We start from the raw sequence: 25,043 nt of genomic DNA on the forward strand, positions 1-25,043 counted from the left end.
CGCGTCTGCTGTCAGTCAGACAAAGACAGTCAGGGCGAGTCTGCCTCACAACATCACACCAAATATCATCTTTATCACCTGACAGAGCGCAATAAATGATCGGCTGCGCTCAGATATTGTGCATTTTCCTCATTCAAGGTAAGAAATATAATTTTATTCCTGAGGAGTGTCAGTTTTTGTTGTTAGCTCGTGCTAAGCTAACTAGCCGCCAAGATAATTCAGTTCATTTTCGTTTTTGTTTATCTGTATAAAAACGCATTTCACGGTTTAATATTAATCGATACATGCAAATTGTGTCTTGTTTAACTGTCTAGATTGTTAATAGGTTAATATAATAAGCAGTTATTGAGTTTTTGAGACAGCCCTGTACGAAAGTGCTAAACTCGTGAGTTTATTAAGGTATTTATGAATATAAATCATATTTATTAAGGAATAGTCATCAGTAATCATTTGCATTATGCTTCAGAGGTTTCTATGCATATGCTTGTGTGCTGTTATTTAAAAGTTTTATGGTAGCTGTTTGCAGAGGTCATGATGACACATGAGTCATGCAAAACTTGGTGAAATGGTTTTAAACTCCATCTGTGTGATTTCAATCATGTATTATGAATAAATATGTAATGCCATATCTTTAGTTTTCTTATGCATGATGTGCATCAAGTCTTTTGCTGGATGTGCAGTTTATTTTGCATGCACAGAATGAACATGATGGGCGTTGATCTGTGCTTATACCAATATCATATTACATGCATTTAGAAAATATTCATATTTCAAACACAACTTGGGCTTTAACTCCGAGATCAGTGAAGGGCCTTTACATGAAGTTAAATGAGTCTGGCTAGTCAATAATCCTCATTGATCATGAGTTTGCTGCAGTATGCAAATACAGTATGAATATGGTCTTTTTGATATGCACTCATAGCTTGAATTTCCAGAATCTGTCATAAGATGTGAATAGCCTTCAAATAGTTTACCTAAAATGTGTTGTGCACAGATAAAGATTTCCTTCCTACTAGGTTACATACTTTAATGCACATTAAGTTTATGTACTTGAGCTCATTTAAACTCTGGAAGTCTCTAGTAATGCTTGTATGAATAAATAATCAAGGAAGCTATTAAAGTGCATTGATAGAGAGTGACATTTTGGGTGTACAGGGTTAAATGCACACTGTAAGCAGAGACTAATGGAGCCTGTGCCAAACTATAACTCTTTATCCAAAGTTGAAACCTTAAGTACATGAAGTTTATAGACCAAATGTTGGGATGAACAATATTAGTCAAGAAAATAAATCCGGTATCAGTCAACATTAGAGTTTTTCAGCTAACGGTATTAGTTTGATTTGGTTGAAATTGAAATTAGTAACATGAAGGGTTTAAACTGTTTTTTTTTCATATACCAAAATTACCAACATGTTCTTTCCCCATAGCAAAATTACTAAAAAGTAATCCATCTATTGCAATGTTTTGATGCTTCTTGAAGCAGGTAAATTCTCAGTCGCAAATATTAATACAGATGTAATAAACAGTACAATACTGGTCATATATACCATTTAATATTAGTGTATATGTAAAATTTAAAGCTGTAGCTGATCCCAATTCACCTGCATGTATGTGTGCAAATGTAATGTTGAATTTGCAATAATATCTTTGTGAAATTGCATTCGGTTGAGCTGATGCATGCGTGCATGGCGTAGCTAACTGTACCCTTGACTTGCAGTCTCTGCAGCTGTGCCCTCATAAAGATCCCTGCAGTGAGCTCCTGCAGTATTTAATGCTACAATGCTCGTTTTATGCATTTAAAAGCATTACATGAGCAGGGCTGCATTGGGTCATAGCTCCCGTGCACGTTTAATTATGAACAGAATGATTAAATTCTTCGCTGAAGGATTGCGTTCACTAGATTTTAAATGTCTGACATTAGTGCCTTTTATGATGGCAACAGTGTTTTCTCTCTCATATCTCTGTCTTTGCACACACTTGCGCTTTTGTCAATTTATGCTTCTGTCGTAGCCCTACAGTGATGTATTTTTAGAAGTCCCGCAGTGGCTGCCATGTTCCTATGACAGATTTTCATAAAGATGATCTGAGGAGCCAGCTGAGCCTTTTCTCATTGCAGTGTAAATATAGTAAGTCAGGAATAATGGAAAATGCATAGCCTGCCACAGACCAGCAGGGAAATTTGACAGCAAACAGAAAGTAACAGAATTGCTGGTATGGTTTGGTTATAGGAGTTACTTAGTTGCCACAGCCTCTGGGTCACGAGTCTGTTATTAAGTGGCTTTTCTTTCTTTTCAGCTCATATATTTTTAGGAGCTGTAACATACAGTTTTAATTAGTTGTGTTTGCTAAGACAAGCATCATCATCACTAATAATTGATCATGCATCACCTACTCTTAAGTATTACCATTTAGTAAGTCACCCTGTTTGTGCTAAGACATGTACGATAACCTCAAACCACTTGTTAAAGGTGCAGGTACTTTTCTAAGCAATCAGACTTAAAGGAATGTTCTGGGTTTAATACAAGTTAAGCTCAATGAATAGCACTTGTGGCATAATATTCGACTCATCCCTCTTTTAGATAAAAAACAAACAAACAAACAAACTAAAATTGCAATAACAGAGAAGCACTTAACAGTTAGAGCTGCATCTAATGATTATTTGACTATTCTGCAATTACTGCAATGATTAATCATTAGCTCTTAACCGACTATTCAGCTTGTGCTCTACTTAAATGGTTGTATTTAACATGCTTACTAACAATAAACTGGACAAAGTCATCTTTTAAAAATAGCTCACTGACATTCACTGAATTAAATGAAAAAAAAACAAAACTTTTTATTAAGTTTTATTCCCTAACAGATTCACTGCTAAAATCCTATTGTCATCATCAAGTGTTTTTGTCTTGTTTTCCTAAACTGACGATTGAGCACAAAAATGATCTTGATTCTGAGATCTCGTTGGAGGAGCTTGGCGAGGTAATTAAGGCCTTGCCTACAGTCAAGGCTCTGGGGCCAGATGGCTTTGCTGCTGAATTTTTTAGATCTTATGCTACAGAACTGGCTACACTTTTGCTAGAAGTTTATACAGAATCATTAAAGAATGGAAAGCATCCACCAACCATCATACAAGCCCGAATCAGTCTGATTCTTGAAAAGGACAAACATCCAAATGAGTGTAAGAGTTACCATCCGATTTCCCTGATCCAACTAGATGTTAAAATATTGTCAAAAATTACAAACAAATGGATTAATTTCTGATTATTTTACTCTGGATAGTGGCACCAGGCTGGGTTGCCCTCTTTCCCCATTATTGTTCTGGCTTGCCCTGGAACCATTAGCAGCCTCGATAAGAAAGGAGGATGATTTTCCAGGGGTGGTGGCGGAAAGTTCTCGGGATACAGAGTTAATTGGTTTAAGTCCGAAGCTTTGGCTCTGACCGCGTACTACCCAGTAACAGCTTTCCAGCCGGACACCTTCCAGTGGCCAAAACAGGGCATTAAATATTTGGGTATTTTATTCCCAACAAATTTGTCTGATTGAGTTCATTTTGACCCCTTAATAGAAAGGTTTAAGTGATGTGGGCAGGTGGGCGTCATTAAATATATCTATGACTGGGAAGGTTAATGTTATTAAAATGAACTGCAGTCCAAAATTCAACTACCTGCTACAATCTCTCCCTATAGATGTCCCCCTCTCTTATTTCAAGCATTTTGATAGCATAGCGAAGTCCTTCATTTGGAAGGGTAAATGTCCTACCCTAGATTTAGTTTTATTATTATGCATTCGGTCTCAGACATTTGGCTCATTGGTCATTTCCACCCAAGAGAGCCCCTCCCTGGTTTTGTATTGAACAGGAAGTTCTTGCCCCTTTTTCACCATTGCAAAGACTTTCTGTCAAACTAATCGTAGAAGTTACACCCCGCTATCTCGCATTTGCACTCGGTGTGTTTAATTCGGACATTTATTTAAATGTTGCCTCAAGTAAATGGCTGAACCCAAAATTATGTATTGATAAGTCACCTTTCTGCTGGTCAGAGTGGATTGTGAGGGAGGTTAAAACACTAGGTGACCTATATGAGAGTGGAGTGTTGAGATCTTTTGAAAATTTGATTCAACATTTCGGGATTCCCAGATCTCAGTTCTTTAGGTATTTACAGCTATGCCACCTGCTCTGTACTATCTTTGGGAGTAGCTTATACCCCTCTAAAGCAGCAGGGAGAGGTGATTATTATATTTGGAAAAGGTCATGATGCATCAGTGTATTACTCCCTACTAATTCAGAGTCTGGGGGACGGAGCTTCAACTTCTCTCAAGAGATTATCGGAGTGAGATTTAAACTTTGTATTGGAGGAAGGAGTGTGGATTGTTCTAGGATTATAAAAAAATGTCAAGTCTGCATCTAGAAATGCAAAGGTGCGGCTTTAGGATGCGCCTCCGATTCTATTGGACCCCCTCTAGATTGTATAGGCTTGGTCTTAAAGACACATCCACCTGCTGGCGATGCCAAACAGAAGATGAAGACCCATGTTTTTTGGGGGGTGTTAAGATCCAAGAATTTTGGTTGAAGTTTCAGAGTTTTATGTGTGATGTACTGGGCGCTCAAATTTCATTTTGCCCCAGACTCTGTATTTTAGGCGATGGGGAGGTCATCAATATAGGGGATAAACACATAAAACATTGGGTCCTAACCAGGGTTATGATTGGTAGACATATAGTTTTAAGGGGATGGAAATCACCCTTGATTAAATGTTGATTCTGTGTTTTGCTTTTCTTGGTTATATGAATCAATAAAAAAATATATATATATAAAACTGCATTAAAGATGTAACACCAGGGTGTTTCCTTTAAAGATGCTCAACACAGAAGTTTTGCTGCGACTGCCCATATGCAACCAGAACTGTTCTGGTGGATTGAGAGGACGGCTGTGGGTTAAACGGTTTCCGAATCTCAAGGGCTATGTTCGAAGAATTGTGTGCCAAGGTCTTATCTTTCATTCGGCTAGTCACTTCAAGCTATCGGACACTCATAACACATGCACGAATGGTCAAAACACATCATCATATTCAATCACCTCAATGCGCATTTAATGATATATTATTTTTGTGGTAATCAACATTATGCCACAATTGAGCTAAACTTGTATTTAACCCTGAACATTCCTTTTGAAATTTTCATCTGACGGTTAATAAAACAGACGAAAAACGTCTTATAGATTTAAAATGGGATTTTGCACAGACAAGCCCCCATTCTCTTTGGAAAATTAAAAATGTATTTCTATACCACTCACATGCACTTCATGTCTCATGTAACATGAGAACATGATTAAAATCTAACCTGGTTGTCTAGTTATCTATTACCATCTGATATCAGTATGACTGACCCACTTGTGCTGTGTAACCATTAGCTTAATATAAAACCATGTGCTCTCAATTAGGAAAACATGCTCCTTATTTGTATTCTGTGCTGTTCTGGAGTTATATAAACTACATCCTCATCTGTCATAGAGGCGGTATGGTTTCCTTGACAACAGTGAATGTAATTGCTCTCGCCTTGTTGATGAAAGCCGTCTTGGATAAACTGAATTTTAAGTAGGTCAGATGAAAGGGATTATGCTTTTATCATAACTTCACACTTATTCCATGAGATGGTGTTGCTCTTAAATATATATATTTCATTTATATTTTCAATTGCATGAAGCACTAAGAATTGACATCTTTGGGTGAATTCTGGATATGTTCAGAATTGCATACTAGCTACTTTTCTTGAAAGAAAATAGCATGCCGCATGTATACTGTCAACAGTATGCAAATTTGTGTATGCATGGAATAACTAAACCCATTACATTTGCAAAAACGTATAAAACCAGCTTTTATTTAATACAGTGAGTGCATTACATGCACAATTTTACACCAGCTAGGTTGTACTTAAAGGGATAGTTCACCTTTACTCATACCATCCCAGATATGCATGACTTTTTCTTCTGCAGGACACAAAGATTTTTAGGAGAATATATCAGCTCTGTAGGTCATTTCAATGCAAGTTAATGGTGGCCAGACCTTTTGAAGCACCAAAAAGCAAATACAGGCATCATAAAAGTAATCCATAAGACTCCGGTGGTTTAATCAATGTCTTCTGAAGCGATTCAGTTGGTTTTGGGTGATTCATGATTTCAAGCTCGATTACACTTCCTATAGTGCCATCTTGAGGTCTGTGCATGCGTCAAACACTAGGAAGTGTAATCGAGATTGAAATCATGATCGTACATTGAGACTGCAGTGGCAAGATGTACAATAATAAAGGACTTTTGTCTGTTGGTCTGTTCTCACCCAAACCAACTTCACTTCAGAAAGACATTGATTAAACTACTGGAGTTGAATGGATTACAGGATTACCTAATTGTAAAGGGATCAATGGAAAGGAGGAGGCGAGAACCAGCTTGACGATATAAATAATAGTTTAATGATCAACTTAAAAGAAGACACAAACACAGCGGCCGGTAGGCGACTCCTGCGCCCCTGGCAGTGGCCCTGACCATTCCAGGCGGTCGGCTAGGAGCCCCTTCTCCCCTCGCGGTCGGCGGCCATCGTCCTCTTTCAGGCGGCTGGGCTCCTCGTCCCCCGGCAGATGGCCGCGGCTGCTCCGTTGGGGTGGACGGTAGTGGCGAGAACTCTACTACGGTGTATCCCTCCTCCTTCCCGGGCTTCGGCACCAGTGTAAAGGGATCAATGGAAAGGAGGCGGTGAAAACCTGCTTGACGATATAAATAATAGTTTAATGATAAACTTAAAAGAAGACACAAACGCACACATGACGGACATGTCCGTAAACGATCTCTCTCTCCCGCACGATCCCCTGCAGTCAACCTTTATCCCGGAGGCATAATTAGCCTAATTCGGGACTGGGTGTGTAGGATCACGACCCGGCCCTGCCCTCCGCCCTGCCACACTAATGTTTCCTTAATGTGCTTTTTGGAGCTTAAAAGTTCTGGTTACCATTCACTTGCATTGAATGGAACTACAGAGCTGAAATATTCTTCTAAAAATCTTAGTTTGTGTTCTGCAGAATTAAAGTCATACATGAAATGTTTGGGTGAACAATCCCTTTAATAAGACAACAACATGTAATGTAAACATCTTAAGAAGCTTTCTTTTATAAAGGTACGGTCATTAAAAAATGATCGGCACATGTAGATTTTTGCCCATTACCCCAATTTTGCGTTATATACAAACACCATTACTAGCATTCTTACTGGCTTATTCAGTGTTGTGCACATGACTGTTTACGTTTTGACGTCAAAATCAAAGAATTATCTAATTATTTCAAAACATATGTAAATGTGGGGTTTCTTAAGTCTGTTTTTCAAATAAACTGATTTTTGATAGTTGTCAGAGTATTACTGTGCATGTAAACACACTCAGTGTGGAAATAGTGGCATTCTTATTTATTAAGCTAAATTTTTTAAAATGCATTTAACTATTTGCATTTAAACATTTTGAATCTTTTTGTCAACATTGGCTGTTTGGTCACAATGACTGCTCCTCTGATTTGAAAAACTCAATTTTTCACTTCTTTGTCCAGCCCTAGTATGCAGTACGCTAGAATTCAGTCTGGTTCCGGAGCTAAAAGTCACATTCATTTTTCCATAGGGGATTTTGAACGCTAACATTACAAACCTTTAAAGACAGGCCTACCGTGAGCTTTTGAGGTTGTTTAGCAATGCTAAATACATTAGGAATGCTCCGATCGATCGGCCACCAATCGGTATGGCCCAATATTCTCATCCTATGACTGGATCGTTGGTCTCATAATCTTAAACCGGTCACCCATGTCGCAAAAGATGCACGTCTCCTTTCTTCAGCATCACTGTCATTTCATCACTGTTGTGATCTAGAGATCTGCAACCCAACATGGTTCCGACAGGACCAAAAACCCGATGGGTCTCGGGCCGGGCTCAGGTCAGTTTGTCATATAGGATTTTGGGTTCAGGCTGGGTTTGTAATTAATGAAAAAAATATACAAGTTTACTAAACTTATTTCGTGCACATGCTCTCACTCATAGACACGTCCAAACGGACGAGTTGGGGGCCGTTCACTCTGGTTGTGTTTTCCCATTGTTTAAACACATGCTGGACAAATGTCATCTAGCTTTTTCCGCAGCGTTTCACGCAAGACCGGCATATTTTAAACAACGTGTCAAGTTAAAAAAAACCTTAAAATTGTCAAAAACACATATTTAGACACCTGTGCTCGGTTTCATTCTTAGCGCTGCATCTAGATAGTTTTTAGCGCAATTGTCACAAAGATTCAACATTCTAAACAAATGACTGTTGCATTGTTTCATATTATTCCAGATTGTTCTGCACCAGGTGAAGTTTCAGCTCATAAATGGCAAGACAAGAAGGCAATACTTTTTTCTCCCAACTCAATTATTTATTCTCAATTTTTAGAGTAGGTGCAACAAGTAAGTAACACAAAATGACAATTAAATAACATTTTTGGCCTTTCAAAAATATTCAGTGACCAATATAGCTACCCTGCTATTCAGTAACTGCTATGAACCTTCCATCCACGGAGTCTGTCAGTTTCTTGATCTGTTCACAATCAACTTTCGCTGAAGGAGCAACCACAGCCTATCAAATGCTGTTCAAAGAGTTGTATTGTCTTCCCTCACTGTAAATCTCACGTTTAAGAAGGGCCCACAAGTTCTCAGTAGGATTTATGTCAGGTGATGAAGGGCCCCCAAGTCATTATTTGGGTATCTTTGAGGCCCTTGCTGGCTAGCCAAGCAGTGGAGTATTTGGATACATGTGATGGAGCATTGTCCTGCATAAAGATCATGGCCTTCTTGAATGCTGAGGACTTCTTCCTGTACCACTGCTTGAAGAAAGTACTTTCCAGAATCTGGCAGTAGGTTTGAGAGTTGAGTTTAAGTCCATCTTCAACGAAAGTTCCAACTACCTCATCCTTAATGATAGCAGCCCATACCAGTACCCCTCCTCCACCTTGCTGGCACCTGACTCGAAGTGGTGCCCTGTGTCCATTAGTGATCCAGTTAGTTAGCCCACCCGTCTGGTCCACCTAGAGTCACTCATTTCATCGGTCCATAAAACCTTTGAAAATCTGTCTTCATGTATTTCTTTGCCCAATCTTGGTGCTTCAACTTGTGAATATATTCAGTGGTGGTCATGTTTCAGCCTTCTTGACCTTGGCCATGTCCCTGAGCACTTGGCACCTTGTACTTCTGGACACTCCAGGTAGGTTGCAGTTCTGGAATATGGTGACATTGGAGGATAATGGATTCCTGGTAGCTTCACGTTTAATTCTTCTCAATGCGTTTTTTGCGCCCCAGTTAACTATTTGCAACAAAACGTTTGATTGTCTGGTGGTCACGCCTCAATCGTTTAGCAATTTCAAGACTGTTGCATCCGTCTGAAAGGTATTTTACAATATTTGACTTTTCAGTGTCAGTTAAATCTCTTTTTTGGCCCATTTCACCTGAGGTAATGAAGCTGCCTACCAATTATGCACACCTTGATATAAGGTGTTAGTCACTTTCGCCACACCCTCCCTCGTTACACAAATACCACCTTAAAATTATTGAATCCAATAAGCATTCAAGTTGATATGGTTTGGAGTTGGAAAATGTGCATAATGATAAGACCAGAATACTCATTGTTTAATAGTTGGGCACGCAGTGTATGGCCTATTGCAACAGTACTTGCTAGGAGAAGAAATTGGATAGTAAGCAAATGCAGACATCTAGTGTGAACACTGACCGAATGTTTTAAGACAACAAATGATTCAGCAGTTAAGAATGATCCAGTGTACAGTATATGCAGTTTCACAAGCGACACGGCAAAGTGAAACCGGTGCATGCTGAGAAATTGTCTTCATTATCGGCAGCTTCTCAGATTCCGTGAAGTTACAAGATGAGGTATAATTATAAAAATCATTATTAAATAGCTTATGAACAAACTGCATTCACAGAAGCACCTGCTGAGCTCCAGCAAGATCAAGTGAAAGAGAAACCGTGAATCCTGAAGAGAAAGATCCACCAATCAGAGTCACGCAAACAAAGTGCGCCAAAAGTGCTCTGCAGAGACTGCCTACTCGCATGATACACCGTGAATGACATAATCAAGTCATACACACTCTGAATACTTTGCAATATACTGAAAATATTTTGTTTCTATTCTTATTATAAACAACTTTATATCAGTAGTTTTAATTTTTCCATTATTTTTTATTCGAATAGCCTACATCATTATATTATGTCACTGAAGTATGGGATTGTACTCGGGCCTTTGACCTTTGTCTTTTTGGCTGATTTTTAAATACTTTTTCACTTAAAATTAAAGTGTTTAATGTTGTAAATTCACTTCGGAGCTGGTTGGTTTGGTTCATGGCTTAGATTTTATTAAATCCCTATGGAAAATACAAATAGGAAAAACACTTCCGGAACCAAGACGTCTGAAAAAGTTCCTTGTCACTTTTTATTCACTTTTTTTCCAACCTATGCCGTATTCATGAAAGCTGACATGAAAAAGTAATTGATGCAACTCTGCACGTGTTTGATGTGTTTTAGGCCGCAATATATCATGTGTTTAATAATCGTTGTTTGTGTCTCCCATCAGAATGTCTCACTACACAGATGAGCCTCGTTTCACCATCGAGCAGATCGATCTTCTCCAGAGACTGCGGCGTACAGGTATGACCAAAGTCGAGATCCTGCATGCCCTGGACACCCTGGAGCGCCTCGACCGTGAGCATGGTGACAAATTTGGCCGGCGTGGCCCGTCGGACTCTAGCGCCACCAACAGTACCACCTCCAGTACAACACCCACCTCAAATAACACAAACAAATCCAGCATGGCGACACAGACGCAATTCCACGCCAACTTATCGCCGTCTCCTAGCAACAGTTATGCCACTTCCCCACCCACGATCTTACCCTCGCCGGTCTCTCTGGTTGCCATGGTGCAGAATGGGCGGGACAATTTGGCAGCAATGCCCAATGGGAAGCTGTCTCCAAACCGTTACACTATGAATAGCTCAGCGGCCGTGAGATCGTATGGACTTGAGGGATCTGAAGATGACCTGGATGTAGACGACAAAGTGGAGGAGCTTATGAGGTCAGTGTTGGTCAAAATTCAAGGACAATTCAAACTGACATTTTATAAGAAATCGTTTGCACCAAATAAACATTTCTGTCATCATTTACTCACAAAATGTTAGGGCTGGGCGATAAAACAAAATTTAAATGTTCAATATGTAGGCTATTTTCTACATCTAGTTGATCAGGTATGTGTTGCTAAAAACACAAGTAGTTTGACAAAGTTATACACGCAACTATCGAACTCAATCACAGTCAGCAAATCAGCAAGATATCAGATATTGATGGAACACAACTCTGACATCAACACCAGTGCTGTTTATTTATGTAGTATTTAGTTATAAACAAAATTAACGATCCATAGCACTGTCACAGGCAAGAAATGGTGTGTTCAAGTCCTCCTGGGAAGCTTGTATGAGATCGGAAATTGTGAATGTGATATGAAGTGATTTTAGTCCAAAAGAACAGAACCATTTTGCATTGTCATATTTAAGGGTTCCCTCACGTCCTAGAAAACCTGCAATTTTGCAATGCAGTTTTCCAGTCATGAAAAATTTGAAAAATACCTAAATGTCCTGGAAAATATGAATATATCCATTTGACTGTGTTGCTAGCAAAGTTTCTGTTACAAGCACAAAAACATGGTAACGATCTGACTAGGAACAGGAGTCAAATAATGGTGGCTCAGTGGTTGAGGCTCAGGGTTACTGACCAGAAGGTCGGGGGTTCAAGCCCCAGCACCACCAAGATGCCACTGCTGGGCCTTTGAGCAAGGCACTTAACTCCAGGTTGCTCCGGGGGGATTGTCCCTGTAATAAGTGCACTGTAAGTCGCTTTGGATAAAAGCATCTGCCAAATGCATAAATGTAAATGATGCAAGTCATGTTCAGCAGTTTAAATACTGCAGGAAAATTAGGTTCTTATAATGATTAAACACTCTACTGAAGTCAGTAGATTTGACATGCACATTTTAATAATGTAGAAGGTAAGAACGTTATTAATACTCATTATTATTATTATTATTATGTCTATTATTGTCTTTTTAGATGAAAAGTCATGCTCTGCCGTTCACAAACTGAATGGAAATTATAGATCTTCTTATAATGCTTAAACACTATAAAGTCTCTTGGCAGATTTCGGTCATGATTATTTCAAATGATTCATTGACTCGCTCATAGCACATTAGACTTTCATTTGTTGCCACCTAGTGGCTTCTAAAAACAAATGCATAACTAAACTAGATTACAATTTGCTTCCGAGTTTTCCACTTGCAATTATGACTTTGTGGTGCAATTCATATGCACACAACTCTACATATGATCATTCCGACATGACTTGAACGCATTCAAAGTGTTTCTTCTTCTTTGTTTATTGGTGGTTGCCAATCCAGCTTATGGTGCAGTAGTACCACCACCTACTGAGCTGGAGTGTGGGGCGTCACAAGAAAGTCTTACAGTGGAGTAAATCGTCCGCTGAAGACAGTGAAATTGACAAACACATGTAGAATTAAATCCTAAACGGAGGATAATACTTGAACTTCAAATTAAGTTTAAGTTAAGGTAGCTTACCCTGTGGAGTTTACATTCATTCTTGAGGTCTAACGAACAACTAGAATGCATTTCATTTCTCCATTAATGGTATGAAATGTATATCATTATAAATATAGATAACTAACAATATGAATAAATAATGTAATGATACAATTTTACACTATATACCACCCAGCCCTATTCATTGTCATGTCGTTCCAAAACCACATGACTTCTTTCTTCAAATGAAACGGGACACTGGTGACGATGTAAATTGAAAACTTTTTGGCCTCTCAGTAAATAAAACATTTTTTAAGACTTATTCTACATTTACATTTATGCATTTGGCAGACGCTTTTATCCAAAGCGACTTACAGTGCACTTATTACAGGGACAATCCCCCCGGAGCAACCTGGAGTTAAGTGCCTTGCTCAAGGACACAATGGTGGTGGCTGTGGGGATTGAACCAGCGACCTTCTGATTACCAGTTATGTGCTTTAGTCCACTACGCCACCACCACTCCACGTTGTGTGCGAGCTTCCCCTCTCTTTTGGACTTACGCACCAAAGCTACTTGGAAATATAAGCCCTTTCAGGATTTGGTGCGGACGTCTACAAATTTTGTTCTGCTGTTGGTTTATTTCAAATGAAACACAAAATAAAAAAGTTGTTTATATGATTTGTACGCTATATTCCAATGCAGTTACTATGTTGCCATTTAAAGCCATTCGATAGATTTGTGCGAGTAACAGACTGTAATTTAAGTTATTTTTTTATACATTTCCACAATCAAATTTGGAGCTTCTTGTTCGGTTATAACACTGGCAAGAACCAAAGATGTTTGGTGCCATTGACTTCAAACCTGGCACATAGTGTCGTGATGCACAATGTCTGATCATTTCACACTATAAGTGTAGCTTTAAGAGACTCATTCTACAATGAGCAAGATATCTGAATGTTCACATACGACATGTTGTAATTAAATTGCAGCTGTCATGTTTGTGTCCTTTTATGTGTGCAGGCGGGACAGTACTTTGGTGAAGGAGGAAATCAAGGCATTCCTGGGCAACAGACGCATCTCACAGGCCGTGGTGGCTCAGGTCACAGGTCAGCAGTCCTATGGACCAGACTGTGATGACACATTTTCAATACAATTTAGCAGCGTAAATCTTGCTAACTTTTTTATTTTCAAATTTTTAAATAATTTAAATGTACATTTTAATCACTATACTTTGTGTAATTTTAACCCTGCTTTCATTTAAAATACTAGTAATCACAACTGCTGAGCCAGTGACTGTAAATTTGGGCATCTTTCTGTCTTCTGACCCCTGTAATCTGTCTCTCTCAGTTTTTACATCTTTTGGAAAGTTGTGGATACGCAACAATGCAAATGGAAACAAAAAATTTATAATATTTGCAGCGTTCTCCCTTTCACCATTATTGAAGTATAACGTGCTATGGTTTACTTCTGCATTTCAAACCCAGAAATATGAGAACGGTCCATTCCAGTGTTTTTTTTTTTGGAATGCCCAATTACAACTACTTACTAGGTCCTCATGGTGGTGCGGTTACTCACCTCATTTCGGGTGGCTGAGGACAAGTCTCTGTTGCCTCCACTTCTGAGACAATCAATCCGTGCATCTTATCACGTGGCTCGCTGTGCATGACACTGCAGAGACTCACGGCATGTGGAGACAACTCACCACACGCCCCATTGAGAGCGAGAACCACTAATCACGACCACAAGGAGGTTACCCCATGTGACTCTACCCTCCCTAGCAACCGGGCCAATTTGGTTGCTTAGGAGACCTGGCTGGAGTCACTCAGCATGCCCTGGATTCGAACTCGCTACTCCAGGTGTGGTAGTCAGCGTCAATACTCGCTGAGCTACCCCAGGCACCCAATCATGTTTTAGTCTTTCTACTCTTCTAAATCTAACCACCTAGCACATTTCTGTCTTAAAGGTATGTTCAATATAAGTTAAGCTTTATGGATGGTAGGAATGTCATAAAATGTTGCAACATCGATTATTGACCGGCACGCTATTTTCTTGATACATTTTTGAAACATCTGTATTAGCCAATATTTCAATTTGAAGCCTAATTTGTGTGCTTTCCAATACACTGCCAGTTGGTCTTTCGTTTAATGAAGTCTAACGTAATAGCTTTGGGAGACCACAAGGGGGTGACATAACATTTACTGTACTTATACTGAAGGATGTATACGATGCAGGTGGCAGTCCAAAGTTTTGAATCTAGTCATCATACAAGAGTTACGAAGGTTTTTGTATTTCAAGAGTGAGCAAAAGTGCTTATAAGTTTGCAGGTTAGTGTATGAAACTGCTGCTCACACTTTACCAAAGTTGAGAAATATGTATGAAGAAAAAAAACTTGTGCAATGAGACTTTACAAGACTTTCAAAACATTATATATTAACATGAGGTCAATTACTTATGTGCAAAGTTAATTTAATTATTTCAGCTCCTGTCACAATCAACCAAAGCTGGTAAACTTTCACATAATACGCCGGAAAGACATGACGCAACTATCCGCAAAGTGAATTTAACAAGAGGTTCAGAGAATATTAACATGTGTATTCTATATATTCCAATTCCAGTATCCTAGAATACTAGTCCCACCACAAAAAGGATGACAACTTGACAGATCAAATAACACACTTTTCTGAAGAGGAGTTAATACAAGTCATCCATTCTTAAATGAATCATGTTCCCTCTCTCTCTCTCTCAGGTATCAGTCAGAGCCGAATATCTCATTGGCTTCTCCAGCAGGGTTCAGATCTCAGTGAACAGAAGAAACGAGCTTTTTACCGCTGGTACCAGCTCGAGAAGACCACACCTGGTATTTATATTAAATTTGTGTTCATGTTTGTGTGTGTGAGAGAGAAAGTATAGGCATATACTTAGTATGGGGGGGGGGGTTCTGTCATCCTCTACTCACCCTCATGCTGTTCCATACCTGTACAGCTTTCTTCTGTGCAACACAAAAGGTCCGTTTTTAAAGAATATACTTGCCACTCTTTTCTATATAATGAAAGCAAATGGGGATGGAAACTGTCAAGCTCCAAAATGCCAAAAAAGCACCATTAATCTATGGTAAAAGTAATCCATATGACTTGTGCACTATATTTCACGTCTCCTGAAGCCATACAATAGCTTTGTGTGGTGTGGATGTGCTTGATTAGAATTTACCGTAGGACAGCAGATCTTTACTGATCAATAATTTGCATCAGATTACAGTGTGAATGATTCAAAAGTTTCTAATTTGTTTTCAGGTGCCACATTAAACATGCGGGCCACCCCTATATCTTTGGATGAGATGGAGTGGCATCAAACCCCACCCCCTATATGCTCCACCCCCGGCAGCTTCCGTCTACGCAGAGGCAGTCGATTCACCTGGAGGAAGGAATGTCTCGCTGTGATGGAGAGGTCAGACAGAGACAGAAACGAGTAAAGTAAAGAAAGGAGAGGCAAAACAGTCAAATCTGTATGACTGCTTTAAACAGGGCTCATTGAATCAGATTTGAGTGCTAGAACAATAAATCATATCATATACATTTTGCAACAAATGTTTTTCTCTTCTCAGTTATTTTAGTGATAATCAATATCCAGATGAAGCCAAACGAGAGGAGATCGCCAACGCCTGCAATGCCGTCATTCAAAAACCAGGTCGAAAATGCTGGTGTTACTACATCTGGACAATTTAAAGTTGCAATTTTGTCATTATTCTGACCATTTTGTCTTGTTTTTCCTTTCTAGGAAAGAAGTTGTCTGACTTGGAGAGAGTCACGTCCTTAAAAGTGTACAACTGGTTTGCCAACCGACGCAAAGAGATCAAGAGGAGAGCCAATATTGGTACTGTGATTCCTCCCCTTTCAGTTCAGTGATATACATGCACAGACCACTTCACTAGGTACACCTGCACACCTAAGAACTACTGGTCACTAAATTCTAGAGACTGTTGAGTGAGAAAATCCTAGGAGATCAGTAGTTACAGAAATACTCAAACCAGCCCATCTGGCACCATCAATCACGCCACGGTCCAAATCACTGAGATCACATTTTTTCCCCATTCTGATGGTTGTGGTGAACATTAACTGAAGCTCCTGACCTGTATCTGCATGATTTTAGGCATTGCACTGCTGCCACTCGATTGGCTGATTAGATAAATCACATGAATGAGTAGGTGTACACATGTACCTAATAAAGTAGTCGGTGTGTGTATAAGACACATTTAACATTATTTTATCCACAAACGTATCCTAATCAGTGAGAGGATTACTCGCAGCAAACGGTTTGTGAATGTTGGTGTGGTAGTGGTTTTTATAGAGCTTCAGATGTTTCATGACAGGGTCTTTTTTCCAAGAAGCCACAATCTTGGAGAATCACGGAATAGACGTGCAGAGTCCTGGAGGACACTCCAACAGTGACGACGTCGACGCTAATGATTACAACGAGCAGGTGAGTGATTAAAATAAGCATCATTTACATACTGTTAATAAAATAGGAAAGAATCTAAACGATGGTATCGAGACTATTGCTCTCATCATTTATTGGTCTTAAAGCCTATTCACACCAAGAAGATGTGACAAAGAGGCACCAAGCTTATTGTTAATTGGGGTGGGGGTTCATTTTTACAAGCGTGTACATCTTTCATTAAACCAGTTGCATGCATCAATTTACATAAGAATGCTTTTATGAAGCATTTGCACAAATTCGCCCATTTTGCTCGAGGCTCAATGAACAAATCTCTCATAAATCTCTCTCTCTCAGAAACGTTTGCATGCATGAACAAAAGTGAATCGTGCTTAGGTCATTCACATACAAGGACAGATTTGTTTTTCTTTATCTTTTTGTGCAGAAAATTAGCAAAAAGTCTTATTTGTGTGAATAGGCATTAACAGTGAATTATAGATGATATTTGGATCAGATTCTCTTGGACTCTACTGATCGAGCTCATCTCCATAACAGGGTTGTGATGTTTCCTATTTTGAAAAGAGAGGTGTGAACAGACCCTTTGGTTACTACCGACTAGAACCCACCTCACCGACACAGGTATACACATGAAAAATTAATTTAGATTAAAGGAATCTTCTGGGCTCAATAGAAGTTAAAGGAATATTTTACCCAAAATGAAAATTCTCTCATCATTTACTCACCCTCATATGTGTGTGACTGTTTTTCTTCTGCAGAACACAAAAGGAGATTTTTAGAAGATTATCTCAGCTCTGTAGGTCCAAACAATGCAAGTGAATGGTGACCAGGAATTTCAATATCCAAAAAGGAGATAAAGTCAGCGTTAAAGTAATCCATTCTACTGCTGTAGTTGAATCAATGTCTTCAGAAGGGATCCAGTCAGTTTTGGGTGAGAACATACAAAAGTGTAAGTCCTATATTTCACAATAAATCTTGCCAGCGCAGCTTCTAGGCACAATCATGATTTCAAGCTCGATTACACTTTCCTAGTGCTTGACGCATGCGCAGAGCTCTAGATGGGCTATAGGAAGTGTAATCAAGCTTGAAATCATGATGACTGCTGTCAAGATTTATAGTGAAAAGGGAGTTACATTTTGTTTTTTTCTCACCAAAAACAAACTGGATCACTTCAGAAGACACGGATTAAATCACTTGAGTTTTATGCTGCTTTCTTCGAGCTTCAAAGATTTACTCGTCATTCGCTTGCATAGTATGGAGCTACAGAGCTGAAATATTCTTCTAAAAATCTTCATTTGTGTTCTGCAGAAGAAAGAAAGTCACACACATCAAGGATGGCATGAGGGTGAGTAAATGATGAGAGAATTTTCATTTTTGTGTAAACTGTCCCTTTAAGCTCAATCAACAGCATTTGTTGCATAATGTTGATTACTAGAAAATTAATTTCGACTCATCCCTATGTTTATGCAAAAATTGAGGTTAAAGGTGAATGGGGCTAGCCAATAAATGTTAAAATACACACCGTTTCAAATGTATAAATGTACGAGATGTAAACAATATACACGTTAACGGGAATTTAGTGTGATAAATCTCTGTTGTACACAATTTTAGTGGGATAAAGACGCTTACAGGATTAACCAGCATTGCGTCATCATGGCAAGGAAGTTGTAATGTTGGATTTAACTTTACACATATAAGGTTAGTAAGTATGGTAACACACATATTGTTTACATCTTGTGTCTAATCTTTTGAAACAGTGTGTATTTTGACGTATACGTATTGACCCCATTCACATCCATTGCAAGTGCCTCACTGTAACCCAGATTATGGGTTACAGTGAATAACGGATTCACTGTAACCCATAATGGATATATAATGGATGAGTCAAATATTTGTGTGTTCTATTCAACATAATGGCACATTCGTTTGACTGCACTTAACTTGTATTGAACTGGCAATATTTCTTTAAGGGCGCTTACACATTAGAGTTTACTCTGCGTTGGAGAACGATGCGAATGCATTGATTTCAATGGGGATGGTGTGAAGGACGAGAGGGAAAACACAAGGGATTACAATAGTGACGCTCCGTTGTGCTGCCAGACGTTGAGAGAATTTCAACTTTTTCTGCAATGTGCTCTGACGTAAGGCATGCGTTGGCCAATGGGAATCTGGCAGAGGCGGGACTAGTTTCACTGTGAAATTGGAAAAACATGGCGGACAAACTGAAACATGCGGTATATTCATTGTCTGTCCTTTGTTATTTTTCCACTGTCAGGCTAAAAAGATTGTAATTGTAGAGAAAGAGTCTGGAGAATTTTTTCTGTGTTGAAAAGTTTAATTTTAGATCGCCATCTCGATCAGCGATTGGCGCTTGTTTTCAAACTGAACCACCTCCTTCCTCTAGTACACACTCCCATATGTCAAACGCTCCGTCTGAGCTTTACCTAGCGCGTACGCGCCCTAAGACTTACACAAAGTTTTTAATGGGTGAAGCTTGTGTCCAAACCAGATGTCAAAACTGCTGTAAGCAATGATAGCCCAGAATTAGCCATTTGAATTGTTGAATTCTCATCTTGCTGGAATTACCTTAATTAAGTGACGTCAACACAGAGATTCGATCCATATGCAGCTTTGTTGGAGATAAAAGCGAAATCATTTGTGACCACATTAATTCATCTCTATATTCTCAAATATCTTCTACAAAATCAATGAATAACTAAAAAAAGCACACTATAATAAATTGACATAAAACGGAAACATGTGTAGTGATAGCGACAGTACCCAACTAGCTTCAATGGTGGAGTCCGCTGCCATTTTAATCATTTTTATGTGACGACATAATGGTCAAGTGGGAGAATTCAGAGGCTTCATAACAATAAAGTATCCAACTTGTAATTACTCAGATTTTAAACAGATTTTATTCATTGGAAACTCGTAATTATGGTAATTCCACCATGACTTGATTGCACAATTTCTGGTGAACGATCCCTCTAAATTCTAGTTTCCCTTCAAGGATGACGGTGCCAATCACGCAGACCACCAAGACCCCATCTCTCTCGCTGTGGAGATGGCAGCTGTCAATCACAGCATCCTCGCCCTGTCCCGCCCAGGAGGCGTGGCCAGTGAGATCAAAACAGAGGCATTGGACGATGACTGAGGGAGATGAAGAGGATAGGGGTGTGTGAGTGTGTTTGCAGCGGTGTGTATTGGGCCAGACGTGTACAATCTCGATGACCAAAACAACGCTCTGTCTCAAGCTTTTAGAATCGAATATCACCCGCCATCTACACTCCTGCTGAACCACTAAACATATAAGCCAGAGTCACATTACACACGCTCTTTACAAGAACGTCTTTAAGTCTCTCCGAAAACCTTGCAGAACTCAGAAGCTGATCTGAACCTCGTACCTCATTCCAGTCCAGTAACTTGTATAATGTTTTATGTGCTTCCTGTCTGTGTGCTTCAGTAAACATATTCATTTTTCTCAGGCTGTAGCTGTATTTTAGGAGACAGGTGAGGCTAATATCGAGATTTTCAAATGTTAAAGTTGTAGTTTGTTGCTCTGGAATCCATAATGGTGCAACGTGTCTCAGAACTTTAATTTTCACTACAAATGTTCTCGTGTCTGGTTTGAAGTTTCCATTTTCTCTTAGAAGTCTTTTCATCAAACTGCAATTGGTGGCTGAATCAAATGAAGAACATAACCGAGTCACATTACCCCACAAAATCAAAAGAAACGTGAAATTTTCTTTTAAGTCTATTTTTAGGAGCATTATGATTTTTTGGATCACAGCATTACTTTTATGACATTTAAGCATATTTTCCCCGACCAGCCTCTTACTGTAATGTAGCTTAAGGCTATGTTCACAGCGGCAAAAAAATCAAACTTTTTTGGCCTATTCGACTCAAGAGATGCTCTAAGGTGCAGTAACAATGGCTGCGAGCCACCACAACGCGATAAGGTATTTGTGACGAGGAGTCGGGCTAATCAGCCGGGAGTGGGATAAAGACTAGCCGGAGGCGCCAGTTCGAGAGAGAGACAGATGCACACGGCATGTGTGTTTATCATTAAACATTTATGTTAACCGTTCAGCCGGTTCCCGCCTCCTCGCCCGTTCTCATACAGTTACAGTATTGAATATCTCACATGAATACGGGACGCTTTAACATTTCAATACAGGACAGGGGTACCCTTTAAGATTCTCGCTGTTCGACCCTTTTATGCTTCAATACTAGACACTAAGCCTTCAATAAGGGACATCTTGCTGCCTGCTAAAATACAGGACAATTATGGACAAGAAATGGGACTAAACTAAACAGGTGTAAACTCTTAACATCAACAAACACTGCATATGGCACCTCTCCTGTTTTTACATTTATGCATTTGGCAGACACTTTTATCCAAAGTGACTTACAGTGCACTTATTACAGGGACAATCCCCCCGGAGCAACCTGGAGTTAAGTGTCTTACTCAAGGACACAAGGGTGGTGGATGTGGGGATTGAACCAGCAACCTTCTGATTAACAGTTCATTGCTTTAGCTCACTATCACCACCACTCCTCATTTTTTAAGCCGTTGTCCATGATGAACGTGTTTGTATTTGGATAATGCCCTCATGACAAACAAACAAAACATCAATGGCTAAACACTGACGAACGAACACACGCAAGTTTGCATCATTACTAAATCAATTAAAGTGGACGTGCTAGCGAACGCAACTGCAGTCTGAACAGAACTAAATCTGATCTGTCCACACACAACAGTCTCTAGAGTTTACTCGGAATGGTGCCAAAAACAAAAAACATCCAGTGAGGGGCAGTTGTGGGTATGGTAACGCCTTGTTGATGAGAGAGGTCAACAGAGAATGGCCAGACTGGTTTGAACTGACAAAGTCTACAGTAACTCAGATAACCGCTCTGTACAATTGTGATAAGAATATCATGTCTGAATACTATTGAGATTTTTTTGCAGACACATGAGGGACCTACACAATATTAGGCAGGTGGTTTTAATGTTGTGGCTGATCGGTGTGTATATATAGGGCTGCCAATCGATTAAAACGTTTGATCTAATTGATTACATATCATATTTGCAGAGGAAAACCCCAAAATATACATTACATTATTGTGGCAGACGAGTAAAGCTTTGATAAGACAATACAAAAAGTTGCTTTAGAAGTCAATATATGGTTTACTTCAATATTATTGAACATAAGCCAATCATTGGTCTACAGCAATCCATTTTCCAACTGTATTCGTCAATATATCAGAGATTTTCTAAAGACGCGTCTATGTGCATGCGTCAAGACGGATGCTTTCGGAGTCGCTGTATTTGAACTCAACAACGCATCCTCATCTCGAGCTGTCTGCTGTGATTGGTAGCTTGTACAGCTGGAGTTGCGCTTACTGCCCCCTGCTGACTCACGCATAAAAACAAGGTGATATTTCAAGCTTGAATTGCAACAATCGTAGGAAAATTATTTTATGTTGTCAGAAGGCGTGATTAATTGCATTACATTCTTACGAATTTAAAACGAGAGCCCTAGTAAATATAATATTGAATTAAAAAATAATAATAATTTTGAGGTGCAATGTGACTCAGACATGTTTAAATGAGATTCACTAAATTTAAGCATACGCTTATTCATGAATCCCATTTCAAATCAAATTAAAGGGTTTTATAACAGCCAAAGTGTGTAAAGTTATCCCATGCAGAAGCTCAAGTCTCCTGGACTCTAAATTAACCTGCAGTGATAGACTTCATAAATGGCGTTTCCTTTTTATAAAAAAAACTAAACAAAAAAAAAAACACTCTTAAATGCCCAGATTTACCCAAAATGAAATTATGTAAATGCTAATCTTATGTTTCTATTTATTTAACTTTTGCATTTTTTTATTTAGTAATTTGCATGCACCATCTCAGTCAAGGCCTAAGGACCTGTTCTCATATAGTTGTTTTAAGCTGTGACATCAGCGTGAATTATCATTCCTCCGAGATTTTAGCTCCAGATGGCAGCGGTCAGAGTGAACGTGCAAGCTCACTGTTGTTGTTTTTTCCAACCAGGGCATCCGAACACTGTGCCCATGATGCTTTTGTTAATTATTATTGTGAAAACGTTACAATTGCACAGTGTTCGTTGTTAAAGAAAGACCGACAAAGATTTCCTTTCTGCTGCTACAGAGCTTCGAGAGCGTCTTAACTCTCATCTAACATAAGCTTGTTTCCAAAATGTAGCTCATTTTATTGCAAATGACCTTCTTTATTCACTCAATGATTTTATGTGTCCTTCCTCTATTTTCCTGTGTACAAATGTTCAATTGATATTTATGTAATGACATTTGTCTTTTTTTATTCGATTGTTTTTGCTGTTTTTGTTCAGAGCAGTCTTCTGAAGTATGTCCGATTTAAATACATTTGTGAGAGCAAAGCACCCCCTTCACTCAAACACTATTTTATTGGAGCCTCTTAAAGGGACAGTCCACCCCCAAATTAACTGAACCGGGTTTTAACTGTATGTAGCATTACACTTAAAAGTGTCTTTCAGTTTGTACAAAGTGGAAAACAAGCATGCAATAAATAAGGAATGATTTGTATTTTGTTCCCTCTCTACTAGAAAGAATGTGCCAAACGAAAGTATCGCTTCAAGTATTAATATAAAACTGACTTTTATATGACCTGAAAGAGACATAATATACTTAGAATGACTCGTTACCTTGTCTTAAGTGTTCATATCCAGACCAACGGACGATTTTATTCTGTGAACCCGTATCTTAAAGGGGGTGCTTTTCAGGGTGCATTTTCATATACGTCTATACGCAAAAATCTATTGACTTATAAAAGCAACTGTATAAATAGATATAATACAGTAAATACGAATTTAATGAATTTTTAATCAAATAATTATTTAGATTTTTGATTACTTTTGTTCTGAACCATCTCCCATTTAAGAATTCAGTGCCTTTTTTGGACAGTAGACTGTTCTGTAATTATACTATAGGATATATAACATTTTTGTACAGTTTCTTTGTTTAAAATGACTTTTTTTTTTAAACTTGTGTTTATTTTAGTACTTTATCTTCTGGAGAATAAAGGTATATTGATGATCAAGAGAGCGTGGTTTCATTCTTGCTGTTGTGTTGCCTCAGATTTGCATGTAATATAACATTGTTTATATAAAGTGGGAATTGAAAGAAACCCACTCAGCATGTGGCTCTAGCGAAAGCTTTATATATATGCGTTTTGGCCAACACCAGTCTCTCAATTGACTTCATGACCAGAAACGTCAGAGCAATGGGACTGTAGTCATTAAGTCCTATGATTTTGGGTTTCTTTGGGACTGGGATGATGGTGGAGCATTTGAAGCAGTAGGGAACTTCACACTGCTCAGTGATTTGTTGAAGATCTGGGCCAGCTGGTCAGCACAGGATTTTAGACAAGTGGGTGAGACGCTCTCAGGGTCCTGTGCTTTCCTTGTCTTTTGTTTCCAGAAGACCCAGCACACATCCTCTTCACAGATCTTAAGTGCAGGTTGAATTGTGTATATACAGGTCCTTCTCAAAAATTTAGCATATTGTGATAAAGTTCATTATTTTCCATAATGTAATGATAAAAATTAAACTTTCATATATTTTAGATTCATTGCACACCAACTGAAATATTTCAGGTCTTTTATTGTTTTAATACTGATGATTTTGGCATACAGCTCATGAAAACCCAATATTCCTATCTCAAAAAATTAGCATATCATGAAAAGGGTCTCTAAACGAGCTATTAACCTAATCATCTGAATCAACTAATTAACTCTAAACACCTGCAAAAGATTCCTGAGGCTTTTAAAAACTCCCAGCCTGTTTCAATACTCAAAACCGCAATCATGGGTAAGACTGCTCGACCTGACTGCTGTCCAGAAGGCCATCATTGACACCCTCAAGCAAGAGGGTAAGACACAGAA

At 38.9% G+C, this 25,043-nt stretch overlaps 1 protein-coding gene across 3 annotated transcripts; it reads left to right on the forward strand.

The window, feature by feature from the left end:
• LOC127624327 (homeobox-containing protein 1-like) lies at nucleotides 1-24,417 on the forward strand. Of its 3 annotated transcripts, none has more exons than XM_052099109.1 (10): nucleotides 1-138; nucleotides 10,635-11,132; nucleotides 13,663-13,748; nucleotides 15,389-15,499; nucleotides 15,933-16,086; nucleotides 16,244-16,326; nucleotides 16,417-16,512; nucleotides 17,009-17,118; nucleotides 17,629-17,712; nucleotides 20,105-24,417. In XM_052099109.1, the coding sequence occupies exons 2-10, from the start codon at nucleotides 10,636-10,638 to the stop codon at nucleotides 20,246-20,248; spliced, it is 1,365 nt and encodes a 454-aa protein (XP_051955069.1). In that variant the 5' UTR covers nucleotides 1-138; nucleotide 10,635; the 3' UTR covers nucleotides 20,249-24,417. The 3 variants fall into 3 exon arrangements, with proteins under 3 accessions (XP_051955069.1, XP_051955070.1, XP_051955071.1); XM_052099110.1 differs by having other exon boundaries at nucleotides 17,024-17,118; XM_052099111.1 differs by having other exon boundaries at nucleotides 17,027-17,118.
• The last annotated feature ends 626 nt before the right edge of the window (nucleotides 24,418-25,043 follow it).

The sequence above is a fragment of the Xyrauchen texanus genome, chromosome 30 (genome assembly GCF_025860055.1).
Source record: "Xyrauchen texanus isolate HMW12.3.18 chromosome 30, RBS_HiC_50CHRs, whole genome shotgun sequence".
NCBI lineage: Eukaryota > Metazoa > Chordata > Actinopteri > Cypriniformes > Catostomidae > Xyrauchen > Xyrauchen texanus.

Excerpts from the sequence above, each read along its gene's own strand:
- LOC127624327 (XM_052099109.1), top strand. The coding sequence starts at position 10,636 with ATGTCTCACTACACAGATGAGCCTCGTTTCACCATCGAGCAGATCGAT. Across the intron at positions 11,133-13,662 it reads AAAGTGGAGGAGCTTATGAG|GCGGGACAGTACTTTGGTGA; the intron begins GTCAGTGTTGGT and ends TTATGTGTGCAG. Across the intron at positions 15,500-15,932 it reads GCTCGAGAAGACCACACCTG|GTGCCACATTAAACATGCGG; the intron begins GTATTTATATTA and ends ATTTGTTTTCAG.